Source organism: Hyla sarda, unplaced genomic scaffold (genome assembly GCF_029499605.1).
Source record: "Hyla sarda isolate aHylSar1 unplaced genomic scaffold, aHylSar1.hap1 scaffold_66, whole genome shotgun sequence".
Lineage (NCBI taxonomy): Eukaryota > Metazoa > Chordata > Amphibia > Anura > Hylidae > Hyla > Hyla sarda.
The window spans coordinates 724274-745840 of record NW_026610675.1 but is presented as its reverse complement, the minus strand read 5'-3'; the positions used below and the strand labels follow the sequence as shown (position 1 = coordinate 745840).

Sequence of the window (21567 nt, the reverse complement as noted above, 5' to 3'; positions counted from 1 at the left end):
GTTACGATTCTGGCAGCCGCGGCCACTTCAGCTGCATTAGACAATTCTGGAGGAGGCGAACGGAGCCAAAAAGAGTGAAGTCATAATGAGGATGAGACTGCGCCGCCAACCGGGAGATGAATGAGCGCACCGCGAGAACGTCGGGAACCTGCGGAAGGACCCTGAATCATAAAGAAGGAACGTCGGAACTGTCACCGTACAAACTGCATTAGTCAGCGGAAGCAGAACAGTCCGGAATCAGACCACAGCCCCGCCGCCGCAACGTCCGACAACAACGACAGCCCCGCCGCCGCCGCAACGTCCGACAATGACAGCCCCGCCACCGCATCGACCGACAACAACGACAGCCCCGCCGCCGCAATGTCCGACAACAACGACAGCCCCGCCGTCGCAATGTCCGACAACAACGTCAGCCCCGCCGCCGCAACGTCCGACAACAATGACAGCCCCGCCGCCGCAACGTCCGACAACGACAGCCCCGCCGCCGCAACGTCCGACAATGACAGCCCCGCCGCCGCAACGTCCGACAACGACAGCCCCGCCGCCGCATCGACCGACAACAACGACAGCCCCGCCGCATCGACCGACAACAACGACAGCCCCGCCGCCGCCACGACCGACAACAACGACAGCCCCGCCGCCGCCACGACCGACAACAACGACAGCCCCGCCGCCGCATCGACCGACAACAACGACAGCCCCGCCGCCGCCTCGACCGACAACAACGACAGCCCCGCCGCCGCCACGACCGACAACAACGACAGCCCCGCCGCCGCCACGACCGACAACAACGACAGCCCCGCCGCCGCAATGTCGGACAACGACAGCCCCGCCGCCGCAACGTCCGACAACAACGACAGCCCCGCCGCCGCAACGTCCGACAACGACGACAGCCCCGCCGCCGCAACGTCCGACAACGACGACAGCCCCGCCGCCGCAACGACCGACAACGACGACAGCCCCGCCGCCGCAACGTCCGACAATGACAGCCCCGCCGCCGCAACGTCCGACAACGACAGCCCCGCCGCCGCAACGTCCGACAACGACAGCCCCGCCGCCGCATCGACCGACAACAACGACAGCCCCGCCGCATCGACCGACAACAACGACAGCCCCGCCGCCGCCACGACCGACAACAACGACAGCCCCGCCGCCGCCACGACCGACAACAACGACAGCCCCGCCGCCGCATCGACCGACAACAATGACAGCCCCGCCGCCGCATCGACCGACAACAACGACAGCCCCGCCGCCGCCACGACCGACAACAACGACAGCCCCGCCGCCGCCACGACCGACAACAACGACAGCCCCGCCGCCGCAATGTCGGACAACGACAGCCCCGCCGCCGCAACGTCCGACAACAACGACAGCCCCGCCGCCGCAACGTCCGACAACGACGACAGCCCCGCCGCCGCAACGTCCGACAACGACGACAGCCCCGCCGCCGCAACGACCGACAACGACGACAGCCCCGCCGCCGCAACGTTCGACAACAACGACAGCCCCGCCGCCGCAACCTCAGACAACAACGACAGCCCCGCCACCGCAACGTCCGAAAACAACGACAGCCCCGCCGCAACCTCAGACAACAGCCATGCCGCCGCAGCCTCCGACAACGACAGCCCCGCCGCAATGTCAGTCAACGACAGGCCCGCCGCCACAACGACAGGCCCGCCGCCGCAACCTCCGACAACAACGACAACCCCGCCGCCGCAACCTCCGACAACGACAGCCCCGTCGCCGCAACCTCCGACAACGACAGCCCCGCCGCCGCAACCTCCGACAACAACGACAGGCCTGCCGCCGCAACGTCCGACAACGACAGGCCTGCCGCCGCAACGACCGAAAACGACAGCCCCGCCGCCGCAACGACCGAAAACGACAGCCCCGCCGCCGCAACGACCGACAACAACGACAGCCCCGCCGCTGCAACAACCGACAACAACGACAGCCCTGCCGCCTCAACGTTCGACAACAACGACAGCCCGCCGCCGCAATGTTCCACAACGACCGCCCCGCCGCCGCAACCTCCGACAACAACGACGACAGCCCCAATGCCGCAACGTCCGACAACGACAGCCCCGCCGCCGCAACGTCCGACAACGACAGCCCCGCCGCCGCAACGTCCGACAACGACAGCCCCGCCGCCGCAACGTCCGACAACGACAGCCCCGCCGCCGCAACGTCCGACAACGACAGGCCTGCCACCGCAACGTCTGACAACGACAGGCCCGCCACCGCAACGTCCGACAACCACAGGCCCGCCGCCGCAACAACCAACAACAACGACAGCCCCCGCCGCCGCAACGTCCGACAACATCGACAGCCCCGCCGCCGCAACGTCCGACAACATCGACAGCCCCGCCGCCGCAACGTCCGACAACATCGACAGCCCCGCCGCAACCTCCAACAATGACAGCCCCGCTGCCGCAACCTCCGACAACAACGACAGCCTCGCCTCCGCAACCTCCGACAACGACAGCCCCGCCGCAACGTCCGACAACGACAGGCCTGCCGCCGCGACCGAAAAAAACGACAGCCCCGCCGCCGCAACGTCCGACAACTACAGCCCGGCCGCAGCAACGTCCGACAACTACAGCCCGGCCACCGCAACGTCCGACAACTACAGCACGGCCACAGCAACGTCCGACAACTACAGCACGGCCGCAGCAGCGTCCGACAACTACAGCCCGGCCGCAGCAGCGTCCGACAACTACAGCCCCACCACCAGATCATATGACAATCACCAACTGGAGAGCAGCTACTAGAAGCTAACAATGGCCTATACTAGATCAGCTCTAATACAGACTACAGCTGGGGGCGCTGTTGCATTAGTATCTATTGATAGTACAAGTAGTGGTGAGAAGTGGTACTGCAACAGAGACCTGACAGAATTTCCCTAACATCAGATATAACCTATAATGTGACGGTAAATACCTGACTGAGGATCCGCCCCGACTTCCCTCCTGTTTTCTCCATAAGATCAAAGATCGGGAAATTCCAATTATCCAATTTCTGCAACAACTGATCCCGATCCTCCCGAAGCAGATCCAGAGCCGACTCCTCCTGGATCTGCAGGAAACACAAGAACTGCGTTATTATATATTATACACCAGGGGGCGACAGAGACAAGAGCCGTGTTATTATATATTATACACCAGGGGGCGACAGAAACAAGAGCCGTGTTATTATATATTATACACCAGGGGGCGACAGAGACAAGAGCCGTGTTATTATATATTATACACCAGGGAGGACAGAGACAAGAGCAGTGTTATTATATATTATACACCAGGGAGGACAGAGACAAGAGCCGTGTTATTATATATTATACATCAGGGAGGACAGAGACAAGAGCCGTGTTATTATATATTATACACCAGGGGGGACAGAGACAAGAGCCGTGTTATTATATATTATACACCAGGGGGGACAGAGACAAGAGCCGTGTTATTATATATTATACACCAGGGGGCGACAGAGACAAGAGCCGTGTTATTATATATTATACACCAGGGAGGACAGAGACAAGAGCCGTGTTATTATATATTATACACCAGGGAGGACAGAGACAAGAGCCGTGTTATTATATATTATACACCAGGGAGGACAGAGACAAGAGCCGTGTTATTATATATTATACACCAGGGAGGACAGAGACAAGAGCCGTGTTATTATATATTATACACCAGGGGGGACAGAGACAAGAGCCGTGTTATTATATATTATACACCAGGGGGGACAGAGACAAGAGCCGTGTTATTATATATTATACACCAGGGGGCGACAGAGACAAGAGCCGTGTTATTATATATTATACACCAGGGAGGACAGAGACAAGAGCCGTGTTATTATATATTATACACCAGGGAGGACAGAGACAAGAGCCGTGTTATTATATATTATACACCAGGGAGGACAGAGACAAGAGCCGTGTTATTATATATTATACACCAGGGAGGACAGAGACAAGAGCCGTGTTATTATATATTATACACCAGGGGGGACAGAGACAAGAGCCGTGTTATTATATATTATACACCAGGAGGGACAGAGACAAGAGCCGTGTTATTATATATATTATACACCAGGGGGACAGAGACAAGAGCCGTGTTATTATATATTATACACCAGGGAGGACAGAGACAAGAGCCGTGTTATTATATATTATACACCAGGGGGGACAGAGACAAGAGCCGTGTTATTATATATTATACACCAGGGGGGACAGAGACAAGAGCCGTGTTATTATATATTATACACCAGGGGGGACAGAGACAAGAGCAGTGTTATTATATATTATACATCAGGGAGGACAGAGACAAGAGCAGTGTTATTATATATTATACACCAGGGAGGACAGAGACAAGAGCCGTGTTATTATATATTATACACCAGGGAGGACAGAGACAAGAGCCGCGTTATTATATATTATACACCAGGGAGGACAGAGACAAGAGCCGTGTTATTATATATTATACACCAGGGAGGACAGAGACAAGAGCCGTGTTATTATATATTATACACCAGGGAGGACAGAGACAAGAGCCGTGTTATTATATATTATACACCAGGGGGGACAGAGACAAGAGCCGTGTTATTATATATTATACACCAGGGAGGACAGAGACAAGAGCCGTGTTATTATATATTATACACCAGGGAGGACAGAGACAAGAGCCGTGTTATTATATATTATACACCAGGGGGGACAGAGACAAGAGCCGTGTTATTATATATTATACACCAGGGAGGACAGAGACAAGAGCCGTGTTATTATATATTATACACCAGGGGCGACAGAGACAAGAGCCGTGTTATTATATATTATACACCATGGGGGACAGAGACAAGAGCCGTGTTATTATATATTATACACCAGGGGGGACAGAGACAAGAGCCGTGTTATTATATATTATACACCAGGGAAGACAGAGACAAGAGCCGTGTTATTATATATTATACACCAGGGGGACAGAGACAAGAGCCGTGTTATTATATATTATACACCGGGGGGACAGAGACAAGAGCCGTGTTATTATATATTATACACCAGGGGGGACAGAGACAAGAGCCGTGTTATTATATATTATACACCAGGGGGGACAGAGACAAGAGCCGTGTTATTATATATTATACACCAGGGAGGACAGAGACAAGAGCCGTGTTATTATATATTATACACCAGGGAGGACAGAGACAAGAGCCGCGTTATTATATATTATACACCAGGGAGGACAGAGACAAGAGCCGCGTTATTATATATTATACACCAGGGAGGACAGAGACAAGAGCCGTGTTATTATATATTATACACCAGGGAGGACAGAGACAAGAGCCGTGTTATTATATATTATACACCAGGGAGGACAGAGACAAGAGCCGTGTTATTATATATTATACACCAGGGAGGACAGAGACAAGAGCCGTGTTATTATATATTATACACCAGGGGGGACAGAGACAAGAGCCGTGTTATTATATATTATACACCAGGGAGGACAGAGACAAGAGCCGTGTTATTATATATTATACACCAGGGAGGACAGAGACAAGAGCCGTGTTATTATATATTATACACCAGGGGGCGACAGAGACAAGAGCCGTGTTATTATATATTATACACCAGGGAGGACAGAGACAAGAGCCGTGTTATTATATATTATACACCATGGGGAACAGAGACAAGAGCCGTGTTATTATATATTATACACCAGGGAGGACAGAGACAAGAGCCGTGTTATTATATATTATACACCAGGGAGGACAGAGACAAGAGCCGTGTTATTATATATTATACATCAGGGAGGACAGAGACAAGAGCCGTGTTATTATATATTATACACCAGGGAGGACAGAGACAAGAGCCGTGTTATTATATATTATACACCAGGGAGGACAGAGACAAGAGCCGTGTTATTATATATTATACACCAGGGGGGACAGAGACAAGAGCCGTGTTATTATATATTATACACCAGGGGGGACAGAGACAAGAGCCGTGTTATTATATATTATACACCAGGGGGTGACAGAGACAAGAGCCGTGTTATTATATATTATACACCAGGGAGGACAGAGACAAGAGCCGCGTTATTATATATTATACATCAGGGAGGACAGAGACAAGAGCCGTGTTATTATATATTATACACCAGGGGGTGACAGAGACAAGAGCCGTGTTATTATATATTATACACCAGGGAGGACAGAGACAAGAGCCGTGTTATTATATATTATACACCAGGGAGGACAGAGACAAGAGCCGCGTTATTATATATTATACATCAGGGAGGACAGAGACAAGAGCCGTGTTATTATATATTATACATCAGGGAGGACAGAGACAAGAGCCGTGTTATTATATATTATACACCAGGGGGTGACAGAGACAAGAGCCGTGTTATTATATATTATACACCAGGGAGGACAGAGACAAGAGCCGCGTTATTATATATTATACATCAGGGAGGACAGAGACAAGAGCCGTGTTATTATATATTATACACCAGGGAGGACAGAGACAAGAGCCGTGTTATTATATATTATACACCAGGGGGCGACAGAGACAAGAGCCGTGTTATTATATATTATACACCAGGGGGGACAGAGACAAGAGCCGTGTTATTATATATTATACACCAGGGAGGACAGAGACAAGAGCCGTGTTATTATATATTATACACCAGGGAGGACAGAGACAAGAGCCGTGTTATTATATATTATACACCAGGGGGGACAGAGACAAGAGCCGTGTTATTATATATTATACACCAGGGGGGACAGAGACAAGAGCCGTGTTATTATATATTATACACCAGGGGGGACAGAGACAAGAGCCGTGTTATTATATATTATACACCAGGGGGGACAGAGACAAGAGCCGTGTTATTATATATTATACACCAGGGAGGACAGAGACAAGAGCCGTGTTATTATATATTATACACCAGGGGGGACAGAGACAAGAGCCGTGTTATTATATATTATACACCAGGGAGGACAGAGACGAGCCGTGTTATTATATATTATACACCAGGGAGGACAGAGACAAGAGCCGTGTTATTATATATTATACACCAGGGGGGACAGAGACAAGAGCCGTGTTATTATATATTATACACCAGGGGGGACAGAGACAAGAGCCGCGTTATTATATATTATACACCAGGGAGGACAGAGACAAGAGCCATGTTATTATATATTATACACCAGGGAGGACAGAGACAAGAGCCGTGTTATTATATATTATACACCAGGGGGACAGAGACAAGAGCCGTGTTATTATATATTATACACCAGGGAGGACAGAGACAAGAGCCGTGTTATTATATATTATACACCAGGGGGGACAGAGACAAGAGCCGTGTTATTATATATTATACACCAGGGGGGACAGAGACAAGAGCCGTGTTATTATATATTATACACCAGGGAGGACAGAGACAAGAGCCGTGTTATTATATATTATACACCAGGGAGGACAGAGACAAGAGCCGTGTTATTATATATTATACACCAGGGGGGACAGAGACAAGAGCCGTGTTATTATATATTATACACCAGGGAGGACAGAGACAAGAGCCGTGTTATTATATATTATACACCAGGGGGGACAGAGACAAGAGCCGTGTTATTATATATTATACACCAGGGGGACAGAGACAAGAGCCGTGTTATTAGATATTATACACCAGGGGGACAGAGACAAGAGCCGTGTTATTATATATTATACACCAGGGGGGACAGAGACAAGAGCCGTGTTATTATATATTATACACCAGGGAGGACAGAGACAAGAGCCGTGTTATTATATATTATACACCAGGGAGGACAGAGACAAGAGCCGTGTTATTATATATTATACACCAGGGAGGACAGAGACAAGAGCCGTGTTATTATATATTATACACCAGGGGGGACAGAGACAAGAGCCGTGTTATTATATATTATACACCAGGGGGGACAGAGACAAGAGCCATGTTATTATATATTATACACCAGGGAGGACAGAGACAAGAGCCGTGTTATTATATATTATACACCAGGGAGGACAGAGACAAGAGCCGTGTTATTATATATTATACACCAGGGGGGACAGAGACAAGAGCCGTGTTATTATATATTATACACCAGGGGGGACAGAGACAAGAGCCATGTTATTATATATTATACACCAGGGGGGACAGAGACAAGAGCCGTGTTATTATATATTATACACCAGGGGGGACAGAGACAAGAGCCGTGTTATTATATATTATACACCAGGGAGGACAGAGACAAGAGCCGTGTTATTATATATTATACACCAGGGGGGACAGAGACAAGAGCCGTGTTATTATATATTATACACCAGGGGGACAGAGACAAGAGCCGTGTTATTATATATTATACACCAGGGAGGACAGAGACAAGAGCCGTGTTATTATATATTATACACCAGGGGGGACAGAGACAAGAGCCGTGTTATTATATATTATACACCAGGGAGGACAGAGACAAGAGCCGTGTTATTATATATTATGCACCAGGGAGGACAGAGACAAGAACCGTGTTATTATATATTATACACCAGGGAGGACAGAGACAAGAGCCGTGTTATTATATATTATACACCAGGGAGGACAGAGACAAGAGCCGCGTTATTATATATTATACACCAGGGAGGACAGAGACAAGAGCCGTGTTATTATATATTATACACCAGGGAGGACAGAGACAAGAGCCGTGTTATTATATATTATACACCAGGAGGGACAGAGACAAGAGCCGTGTTATTATATATTATACACCAGGAGGGACAGAGACAAGAGCCGTGTTATTATATATTATACACCAGGGGGGACAGAGACTGAACCGTCCTGCGGATAAACTTGTTACAATGTATCAGTGTTCATCATTTCCCTAAACAGTTATTCTACAGTTATTGCTAAACTACAACTCCCATCATGTCATGGTCGCCTCCATCTATGAGGACACCATAGGTTTTGTAAAAGCTGGATTGTCACAGGTTGGTGAAGGCATGCTGGGAGTTGTAGTTCTACACCAGCTGAGGAGCCTCAGGAAGGGGATTTATCTACACTGATACATTGTAACAAACCTCAGCTGTGCTTGAACATCGTGCTGATTACCTGAGTCTGTTGATTTGACTGCGCCGGTTCGCGCTGCTGTTCGTCGTCCTCCGGTAGCGTATTACGGTTACTCGGCGGTCGCTTCTCGTGCGTCTTGTCTAAGTGCAAAGGTTCAGTCTGAACGCCGTGATTGTCATCTGAGAGAGGGAGAAGCCAAAAATATAAGAACTGTAAAAACTGGTGAGGTGATGTCATAGAGGCCGGAGTGTGATGTCATCAGGGGAGCAGTGATGTCATCAGGGGAGCAGTGATGTCATCAGGGGAGCAGTGATGTCATCAGGGGAGCAGTGATGTCATGGACGACTATGAGTGATGTCATGGGGGACTATAATTTCATCCATCCAGAAAGAACAATAATGAGTAACATTTAGAGAACGCCCCTGGTGGTCAGTTGTGGCGCTCACCTGATTTGCGCGGTTGGCTCTCCGCTCCGGGCTGCGCATCCAACGATTCCAAGTTTGAAGTAGATTTATAAATCTTGTGATCACAACTGGAAGAAGGGAGAAGAGGATGACTCTACAAGATGGCGACCGCGCCGAGCACAGAACGGGAGAGCTTGGAGGTCTATGGGAAAGATGGGTACCCAACTCTCCCAGATCCAGAAAACTACCAAGTGTTAATAAACAGCGGCGGCTATTACCTGTGACACGTATGGCTTGTAGATTGTCTGAGCGGCTGCGCGGTGTCCTGAGAGCTGAGCGCGTGACCCGCAGCTTTATGGAAAGTAACACTTGGTTTGGTGAGAAAGTCGGCCGTGTCCGGGAACTCTACGGGCGACCGGATGAAGGCAGAACCATGGCTGGGCGAGCTCACCGGGCTAAGGCTGGGAGAGGTACCTGCAAAATAGTGAGACCAAGGTGACACATGTGACCTCATACAGCGCACCAATAGTAACACGGCTGATAACAGAGAACAATAGATATATTCTCCTGTCCTACAGTCACCTCTCCTCTCCTGACATGGCTGATAACAGAGAACAATAGATATATTCTCCTGTCCTACAGTCACCTCTCCTCTCCTGACATGGCTGATAACAGAGAACAATAGATATATTCACCTGTCCTACAGTCACCTCTCCTCTCCTGACATGGCTGATAACAGATAACAATAGATATATTCACCTGTCCTACAGTCGCCTCTCCTCTCCTGACATGGCTGATAACAGAGAACAATAGATATATTCACCTGTCCTACAGTCGCCTCTCCTCTCCTGACATGGCTGATAACAGAGAACAATAGATATATTCACCTGTCCTACAGTCACCTCTCCTCTCCTGACATGGCTGATAACAGAGAACAATAGATTATATTCACCTGTCCTACAGTCATCTCTCCTCTCCTGACATGGCTGATAACAGAGAACAATAGATATATTCACCTGTCCTACAGTCACCTCTCCCCTCCTGACATGGCTGATAACAGATAACAATAGATATATTCACCTGTCCTACAGTCACCTCTCCTCTCCTGACATGACTGATAACAGAGAACAATAGATTATATTCACCTGTCCTACAGTCACCTCTCCCCTCCTGACATGGCTGATAACAGAGAACAATAGATTATATTCACCTGTCCTACAGTCACCTCTCCTCTCCTGACATGGCTGATAACAGAACAATAGATGTATTCACCTGTCCTACAGTCACCTCTCCTCTCCTGACATGACTGATAACAGAGAACAATAGATTATATTCACCTGTCCTACAGTCACCTCTCCCCTCCTGACATGACTGATAACAGAGAACAATAGATTATATTCACCTGTCCTACAGTCACCTCTCCTCTCCTGACATGGCTGATAACAGAACAATAGATGTATTCACCTGTCCTACAGTCACCTCTCCTCTCCTGACATGGCTGATAACAGAGAACAATAGATATATTCACCTGTCCTACAGTCACCTCTCCCCTTCTGACATGGCTGATAACAGAGAACAATAGATTATATTCACCTGTCCTACAGTCACCTCTCCCCTCCTGACATGACTGATAACAGAGAACAATAGATATATTCACCTGTCCTACAGTCACCTCTCCCCTCCTGACATGGCTGATAACAGAGAACAATAGATATATTCACCTGTCCTCCAGTCACCTCTCCCCTCCTGACATGGCTGATAACAGAGACCAATAGATATATTCACCTGTCCTCCAGTCACCTCTCCCCTCCTGACATGGCTGATAACAGAGAACAATAGATATATTCACCTGTCCTCCAGTCACCTCTCCCCTCCTGACATGGCTGATAACAGAGAACAATAGATTATATTCATTTACTCTACACTGTGACACTTACCAGCTCTCCTGGGGCCCATGTGGGGGGTGAGGGTCACAGACGATGACCGGGGCTTTGGTATAGTCAGCAGGTTGGAGGTGAAGGGCCCATTGGGATAAGATCCTTGGCTAAAAAAACAATAAGAAGGGTTAATAATGGCGCCACTGCTCATCCCATCAGTGTAATATAAGGAGGATTCCTGGACTCTGCTGCCACCTGCTGGTCACTGAGCTGAACTTCAGCGCCCTGTGCACCGGAGCCGACTCCTCACCTGGACCCGCTGTAATCCGGATGGGTCCTCTTCCCGTTACTTCTCTCCCATCTGGAAGCCGCCAGATCCATAGGGGGCAACCCCGACACCCCCGAACTCCGGCGCAGCTGAGGGGTGGGCAGACTGCTGCGACTGTTCAGACCCTGCAGGAGAGAAACCGGAGCATGACAGCGGGAAGAGACCCCCTCAATAATATACAGAGAGGAGAGAGACCCCCCCACAATAATATACAGAGAGGAGAGACCCCCACAATAATATACAGAGAGGAGAGAGACCCCCACAATAATATACAGAGAGGAGAGAGACCCCCACAATAATATACAGAGAGGAGAGAGACCCCCACAATAATATACAGGGAGGAGAGAGACCCCCACAATAATATACAGACAGGAGAGACCCCCCACAATAATATACAGAGAGGAGAGAGACCCCCACAATAATATACAGAGAGGAGAGAGACCCCCACAATAATATACAGAGAGGAGAGAGACCCCCACAATAATATACAGAGAGGAGAGAGACCCCCACAATAATATACAGAGAGGAGAGACCCCCCACAATAATATACAGAGAGGAGAGAGACCCCCACAATAATATACATAGAGGAGAGAGACCCCCACAATAATATACAGAGAGGAGAGAGACCCCCACAATAATATACAGGGAGGAGAGAGACCCCCACAATAATATACAGAGAGGAGAGAGACCCCCCACAATAATAGAGAGGAGAGAGACCCCCACAATAATATACAGAGAGGAGAGAGACCCCCACAATAATATACAGAGAGGAGAAAGACCCCCCACAATAATAGAGAGGAGAGAGACCCCCACAATAATATACAGAGAGGAAAGACACCCCCCACAATAATATACAGAGAGGAGAGAGACCCCCACAATAATATACAGAGAGGAGAGAGACCCCCACAATAATATACAGAGAGGAGAGAGACCCCCCCCCCCACAATAATAGAGAGGAGAGAGACCCCCACAATAATATACAGAGAGGAGAGAGACCCCCACAATAATATACAGGAGGAGAGAGACCCCCACAATAATATACAAAGAGGAGAGAGACCCCCACAATAATATACAGAGAGGAGAGAGACCCCCCCCACAATAATATACAGAGAGGAGAGAGACCCCCACAATAATATACAGAGAGGAGAGAGACCCCCACAATAATATACAGAGAGGAGAGAGACCCCCCCCCACAATAATATACAGAGAGGAGAGAGACCCCCCCACAATAATATACAGAGAGGAGAGAGACCCCCCCCCACAATAATATACAGAGAGGAGAGAGACCCCCCCACAATAATATACAGAGAGGAGAGAGACCCCCACAATAATATACAGAGAAGAGAGAGACCCCCCCACAATAATATACAGAGAGGAGAGAGACCCCCCACAATAATATACAGAGAGGAGAGAGACCCCTACAATAATATAAAGAGAGGAGAGAGACCCCCACAATAATATACAGAGAGGAGAGAGACCCCCACAATAATATACAGAGAGGAGAGAGACCCCCCACAATAATATACAGGAGGAGAGAGACCCCCACAATAATATACAGAGGAGGAGAGAGACCCCCCACAATAATATACAGAGAGGAGAGAGACCCCCCACAATAATATACAGAGAGGAGAGAGACCCCCACAATAATATACAGAGAGGAGAGAGACCCCCACAATAATATACAGAGAGGAGAGAGACCCCCACAATAATATACAGAGAGGAGAGAGACCCCCACAATAATATACAGACAGGAGAGAGACCCCCACAATAATATACAGAGAGGAGAGAGACCCCCACAATAATATACAGACAGGAGAGAGACCCCCACAATAATATACAGGGAGGAGAGAGACCCCCACAATAATATACAGGGAGGAGAGAGACCCCCACAATAATATACAGAGAGGAGAGAGACCCCCCACAATAATATACAGAGAGGAGAGAGACCCCCCACAATAATATACAGAGAGGAGAGAGACCCCCACAATAATATACAGGGAGGAGAGAGACCCCCCACAATAATATACAGAGAGGAGAGAGACCCCCACAATAATATACAGAGAGGAGAGAGACCCCCACAATAATCTACAGGGAGGAGAGAGACCCCCACAATAATATACAGAGAGGAGAGAGACCCCCACAATAATATACAGGGAGCAGAGACCCCCCACAATAATATACAGAGAGGAGAGAGACCCCCCACAATAATATACAGAGAGGAGAGAGACCCCCACAATAATATACAGGGAGGAGAGGACCCCCACAATAATATACAGAGAGGAGAGAGACCCCCACAATAATATACAGAGAGGAGAGAGACCCCCACAATAATATACAGGGAGGAGAGAGACCCCCCACAATAATATAAAGAGAGGAGAGAGACCCCCACAATAATATACAGAGAGGAGAGAGACCCCCACAATAATATACAGGGAGGAGAGAGACCCCCACAATAATATACAGAGAGGAGAGAGACCCCCCCACAATAAAATACAGAGAGGAGAGAGACCCCCACAATAATATACAGAGAGGAGAGAGACCCCCACAATAATATACAGAGAGGAGAGAGACCTCCACAATAATATACAGAGAGGAGAGACCCCCCACAATAATATACAGAGAGGAGAGAGACCCCCACAGTAATATACAGGGAGGAGAGAGACCCCCCACAATAATATACAGAGAGGAGAGAGACCCCCACAATAAAATACAGAGAGGAGAGAGACCTCCACAAGTAATATACAGAGAGGGAGAGAGACCCCCACAATAATATACAGGGAGGAGAGAGACCCCCCACAATAATATACAGAGAGGAGAGAGACCCCCCCCCCCCACAATAATATACAGAGAGGAGAGAGACCCCCCCCCACAATAATATACAGAGAGGAGAGAGACCCCCCCCACAATAATATACAGAGAGGAGAGAGACCCCCCACAATAATATACAGAGAGGAGAGAGACCCCCCCCCACAATAATATACAGAGAGGAGAGAGACCCCCCCCCCACAATAATAAGAGAGGAGAGAGACCCCCACAATAATATACAGAGAGGAGAGAGACCCCCCCACAATAATATACAGAGAGGAGAGAGACCCCCCCCACAATAATATACAGAGAGGAGAGAGACCCCCACAATAATATACAGAGAGGAGAGAGACCCCCACAATAATATACAGAGAGGAGAGAGGACCCCCACAATAATATACAGAGAGGAGAGGACCCCCCACAATAATATACAGAGAGGAGAGAGACCCCCACAATAATATACAGAGAGGAGAGAGACCCCCACAATAATATACAGAGAGGAGAGAGACCCCCACAATAATATACAGGGAGGAGAGAGACCCCCACAATAATATACAGAGAGGAGAGAGACCCCCCCACAATAATATACAGAGAGGAGAGAGACCCCCCACAATAATATACAGGGAGGAGAGAGACCCCCACAATAATATACAGAGAGGAGAGAGACCCCCACAATAATATACAGGGAGGAGAGACCCCCCACAATAATATACAGAGAGGAGAGAGACCCCCACAATAATATACAGAGAGGAGAGAGACCCCCCCCCCACAATAATATACAGAGAGGAGAGAGACCCCCCCCACAATAATATACAGAGAGGAGAGAGACCCCCACAATAATATACAGAGAGGAGAGAGACCCCCCACAATAATATACAGAGAGGAGAGAGACCCCCACAATAATATACAGAGAGGAGAGAGACCCCCCACAATAATATACAGAGAGGAGAGAGACCCCCCCACAATAATATACAGAGAGGAGAGAGACCCCCCACAATAATATACAGAGAGGAGAGAGACCCCCACAATAATATACAGAGAGGAGAGAGACCCCCCACAATAATATACAGAGAGGAGAGAGACCCCCACAATAATATACAGGGAGGAGAGAGACCCCCCACAATAATATACAGAGAGGAGAGAGACCCCCCACAATAATACAGAGAGGAGAGAGACCCCCCACAATAATCTACAGGGAGGAGAGAGACCCCCACAATAATATACAGAGAGGAGAGAGACCCCCCACAATAATATACAGAGAGGAGAGACCCCCCACAATAATATACAGAGAGGAGAGAGACCCCCCACAATAATATACAGAGAGGAGAGAGACCCCCACAATAATATACAGGGAGGAGAGACCCCCCACAATAATATACAGAGAGGGAGAGAGACCCCCACAATAATATACAGAGAGGAGAGAGACCCCCACAATAATATAAAGAGAGGAGAGAGACCCCCACAATAATACACAGAGAGGAGAGAGACCCCCCCCCCCCACAATAATATACAGAGAGGAGAGAGACCCCCCCCCCCACAATAATATACAGAGAGGAGAGAGACCCCCACAATAATATACAGAGAGGAGAGACACCCCCACAATAATATACAGAGAGGAGAGAGACCCCCCACAATAATATACAGAGAGGAGAGAGACCCCCCACAATAATATACAGAGAGGAGAGAGACCCCCCCCCCCCCACAATAATATACAGAGAGGAGAGAGACCCCCCCCACAATAATATACAGAGAGGAGAGACACCCCCCCACAATAATATACAGAGAGGAGAGAGACCCCCACAATAATATACAGAGAGGAGAGAGACCTCCACAATAATCTACAGGGAGGAGAGAGACCCCCCACAATAATATACAGAGAGGAGAGAGACCCCCCACAATAATATACAGAGAGGAGAGAGACCCCCACAATAATATACAGGGAGGAGAGACCCCCCCACAATAATATACAGGAGAGGAGATGAGACCCTCCACAATAATTATACAGGGAGGAGAGAGACCCCCACAATAATATACAGGGAGGAGAGAGACCCCCACAATAATATACAGAGAGGAGAGAGACCCCCACAATAATATACAGGGAGGAGAGAGACCCCCCACAATAATATACAGAGAGGAGAGAGACCCCCACAATAATATACAGAGAGGAGAGAGACCCCCCACAATAATATACAGAGAGGAGAGAGACCCCCACAATAATATACAGAGAGGAGAGAGACCCCCACAATAATATACAGAGAGGAGAGAGACCCCCCACAATAATATACAGAGAGGAGAGAGACCCCCCACAATAATATACAGAGAGGAGAGAGACCCCCCACAATAATATACAGAGAGGAGAGAGACCCCCACAATAATATACAGAGAGGAGAGAGACCCCCACAATAATACACAGAGAGGAGAGAGACCCCCCACAATAATACACAGAGAGGAGAGAGACCCCCCACAATAATACACAGAGAGGAGAGAGACCCCCACAATAATACACAGGGAGGAGAGAGACCCCCACAATAATATACAGAGAGGAGAGAGACCCCCCACAATAATATACAGAGAGGAGAGAGACCCCCCCCCCCCCACAATAATATACAGGGAGGAGAGAGACCCCCACAATAATATACAGAGAGGAGAGAGACCCCCCACAATAATACACAGAGAGGAGAGAGACCCCCACAATAATATACATAGAGGAGAGAGACCCCCACAATAATATACAGAGAGGAGAGAGACCCCCACAATAATATACAGAGAAGGAGAGAGACCCCCCACAATAATATACAGAGAGGAGAGAGACCCCCACAATAATATACAGAGAGGAGAGAGACCCCCACAATAATCTACAGGGAGGAGAGAGACCCCCACAATAATATACAGAGAGGAGAGAGACCCCCACAATAATATACAGGGAGGAGAGAGACCCCCACAATAATATACAGAGAGGAGAGGAGACCCCCACAATAATATACAGAGAGGAGAGAGACCCCCCACAATAATATACAGACAGGAGAGAGGACCCCCACAATATATACAGACAGGAGAGACCCCCACAATAATATACAGAGAGGAGAGAGACCCCCACAAGTAATATACAGAGAGGAGAGAGACCCCCACAATAATATACAGAGAGGAGAGAGACCCCCCACAATAATCTACAGGGAGGAGAGAGACCCCCACAATAATATACAGGGAGGAGAGAGACCCCCACAATAATATACAGGGAGGAGAGAGACCCCCACAATAATATACAGAGAGGAGAGAGACCCCCACAATAATATACAGGGAAGAGAGAGACCCCCACAATAATATACAGGGAGGAGAGAGACCCCCACAATAATATACAGGGAGGAGAGAGACCCCCACAATAATATACAGAGAGGAGAGAGACCCCCCCAATAATATACAGGGAGGAGAGAGACCCCCCACAATAATATACAGGGAGGAGAGAGACCCCCCACAATAATATACAGGGAGGAGAGAGACCCCCACAATAATATACAGAGAGGAGAGAGACCCCCCACAATAATATACAGGGAGGAGAGAGACCCCCACAATAATATACAGAGAGGAGAGAGACCCCCACAATAATATACAGAGAGGAGAGAGACCCCCACAATAATATACAGAGAGGAGAGAGACCCCCACAATAATATACAGGGAGGAGAGAGACCCCCACAATAATATACAGAGAGGAGAGAGACCCCCACAATAATATACATAGAGGAGAGAGACCCCCACAATAATATACAGAGAGAGAGAGACCCCCACAATAATATACAGAGAGGAGAGAGACCCCCACAATAATATACAGAGAGGAGAGAGACCCTCCACAATAATATACAGAGAGGAGAGAGACCCCCCACAATAATATACAGAGAGGAGAGAGACCTCCACAATAATATACAGAGAGGAGAGAGACCTCCCACAATAATATACAGAGAGGAGAGAGACCCCCACAATAATATACAGAGAGGAGAGAGGACCCCCACAATAATATACAGAGAGGAGAGAGACCCCCACAATAATATACAGAGAGGAGAGAGACCTCCACAATAATATACAGAGAGGAGAGAGACCCCCACAATAATATACAGAGAGGAGAGAGACCCCCCACAATAATATACAGAGAGGAGAGAGACCCCCACAATAATATACAGAGAGGAGAGAGACCCCCCACAATAATATACAGAGAGGAGAGAGACCCCCCACAATAATATACAGGGAGGAGAGAGACCCCCACAACAATATACAGAGAGGAGAGAGACCCCCACAATAATATACAGAGAGGAGAGAGACCCCCACAATAATATACAGAGAGGAGAGAGACCCCCCACAATAATATACAGAGAGGAGAGAGACCCCCCACAATAATATACAGGGAGGAGAGAGACCCCCACAATAATATACAGAGAGGAGAGAGACCCCCCACAATAATATACAGAGAGGAGAGAGACCCCCACAATAATATACAGACAGGAGAGAGACCCCCCACAATAATATACAGAGAGGAGAGACCCCCCACAATAATATACAGAGAGGAGAGAGACCCTCCACAATAATATACAGAGAGGAGAGAGACCCCCACAATAATATACAGAGAGGAGAGAGACCCCCACAATAATATACAGAGAGGAGAGAGACCCCCACAATAATATACAGAGAGGAGAGAGACCCCCACAATAATATACAGAGAGGAGAGAGACCCCCCCCAATAATATACAGAGAGGAGAGAGACCCCCCCAATAATATACAGAGGAGGAGAGAGACCCCCACAATAATATACAGGGAGGAGAGAGACCTCCACAATAATATACAGAGAGGAGAGAGACCCCCACAATAATATACAGAGAGGAGAGAGACCCCCACAATAATATACAGGGAGGAGAGACCCCCCCACAATAATATACAGGGAGGAGAGAGACCTCCCACAATAATATACAGAGAGGAGAGAGACCCCCACAATAATATACAGAGAGGAGAGAGACCCCCCACAATAATATACAGAGAGGAGAGAGACCCCCCCACAATAATATACAGAGAGGGAGAGACCCCCACAATAATATACAGAGAGGAGAGAGACCCCCACAATAATATACAGGGAGGAGAGAGACCCCCCACAATAATATACAGAGAGGAGAGAGACCCCCCACAATAATATACATAGAGGAGAGAGACCCCCACAATAATACACAGAGAGGAGAGAGACCCCCACAATAATATACATAGAGGAGAGAGACCCCCCACAATAATATACAGAGAGGAGAGAGACCCCCTACAATAATATACAGGGAGGAGAGAGACCCCCACAATAATATACAGGAGGAGAGAGACCCCCACAATAATATACAGGGAGGAGAGAGACCCCCCACAATAATATACAGAGAGGAGAGAGACCCCCACAATAATATACAGAGAGGAGAGAGACCCCCCACAATAATATACAGGAGGAGAGAGACCCCCCCACAATAATATACAGAGAGGAGAGAGACCCCCACAATAATATACAGAGAGGAGAGAGACCCCCACAATAATATACAGAGAGGAGAGAGACCCCCAACAATAATATACAGAGAGGAGAGAGACCCCCCACAATAATATACAGAGAGGAGAGAGACCCCCACAATAATATACAGAGAGGAGAGAGACCCCCCACAATAATATACAGAGAGGAGAGAGACCCCCACAATAATATACAGAGAGGAGAGAGACCCCCACAATAATATACAGAGAGGAGAGAGACCCCCACAATAATATACAGAGAGGAGAGAGACCCCCACAATAATATACAGAGAGGAGAGAGACCCCCACAATAATATACAGAGAGGAGAGAGACCCCCACAATAATATACAGAGAGGAGAGAGACCCCCCACAATAATATACAGAGAGGAGAGACCCCCCCACAATAATATACAGGGAGGAGAGAGACCCCCACAATAATATACAGAGAGGAGAGAGACCCCCCCACAATAATATACAGAGAGGAGAGAGACCCCCCACAATAATATACAGAGAGGAGAGAGACCCCCACAATAATATACAGAGAGGAGAGAGACCCCCACAATAATATACAGAGAGGAGAGAGACCCCCACAATAATATACAGAGAGGAGAGAGACCCCCACAATAATATACAGAGAGGAGAGAGACCCCCACAATAATATACAGAGAGGAGAGAGACCCCCCCACAATAATATACAGAGAGGAGAGAGACCCCCACAATAATATACAGAGAGGAGAGAGACCCCCCACAATAATATACAGAGAGAGAGAGACCCCCACAATAATATACAGAGAGGAGAGAGACCCCACAATAATATACAGAGAGGAGAGACCCCCCACAATAATATACAGAGGAGAGAGACCCCCCACAATAATATACAGAGAGGAGAGAGACCCCCACAATAATATACAGAGAGGAGAGAGACCCCCACAATAATATACAGAGAGGAGAGAGACCCCCACAATAATATACAGAGAGGAGAGAGACCCCCCACAATAATATACAGAGAGGAGAGAGACCCCCACAATAATATACAGAGAGGGAAGAGAGACCCCCACAATAATATACAGAGAGGAGAGAGACCCCCACAATAATATACAGAGAGGAGAGAGACCCCCACAATAATATACAGAGAGGAGAGAGACCCCCCACAATAATATACAGAGAGGAGAGAGACCCCCACAATAATATACAGAGAGGAGAGAGACCCCCACAATAATATACAGGGAGGAGAGAGACCCCCACAATAATATACAGAGAGGAGAGAGACCCCCACAATAATATACAGGGAGGAGAGAGACCCCCACAATAATATACAGAGAGGAGAGAGACCCCCACAATAATATACAGAGAGGAGAGAGACCCCCCACAATAATATACAGAGAGGAGAGAGACCCCCCACAATAATATACAGAGAGGAGAGAGACCCCCACAATAATATACAGAGAGGAGAGAGACCCCCACAATAATATACAGGGAGGAGAGAGACCCCCACAATAATATACAGGGAGGAGAGAGACCCCCACAATAATATACAGAGAGGAGG

The 21567-nt window shown here is 48.3% G+C and overlaps 1 protein-coding gene across 1 annotated transcript in view; it reads right to left on the bottom strand.

Moving 5' to 3' along the window:
• Positions 1-21567, bottom strand: part of PDE3B (phosphodiesterase 3B) — a 97002-nt gene that overhangs the window by 24663 nt on the left and 50772 nt on the right. The window contains exons 3-8 of the mRNA XM_056554291.1: positions 11684-11868; positions 11434-11540; positions 9775-9970; positions 9539-9624; positions 9135-9271; positions 2941-3075 (exon numbers count right to left, since the gene is read on the bottom strand). Of these exons, the coding sequence (XP_056410266.1) occupies positions 2941-3075; positions 9135-9271; positions 9539-9624; positions 9775-9970; positions 11434-11540; positions 11684-11868 (846 nt within the window). The remainder of the gene's footprint in view (positions 1-2940; positions 3076-9134; positions 9272-9538; positions 9625-9774; positions 9971-11433; positions 11541-11683; positions 11869-21567) is intronic.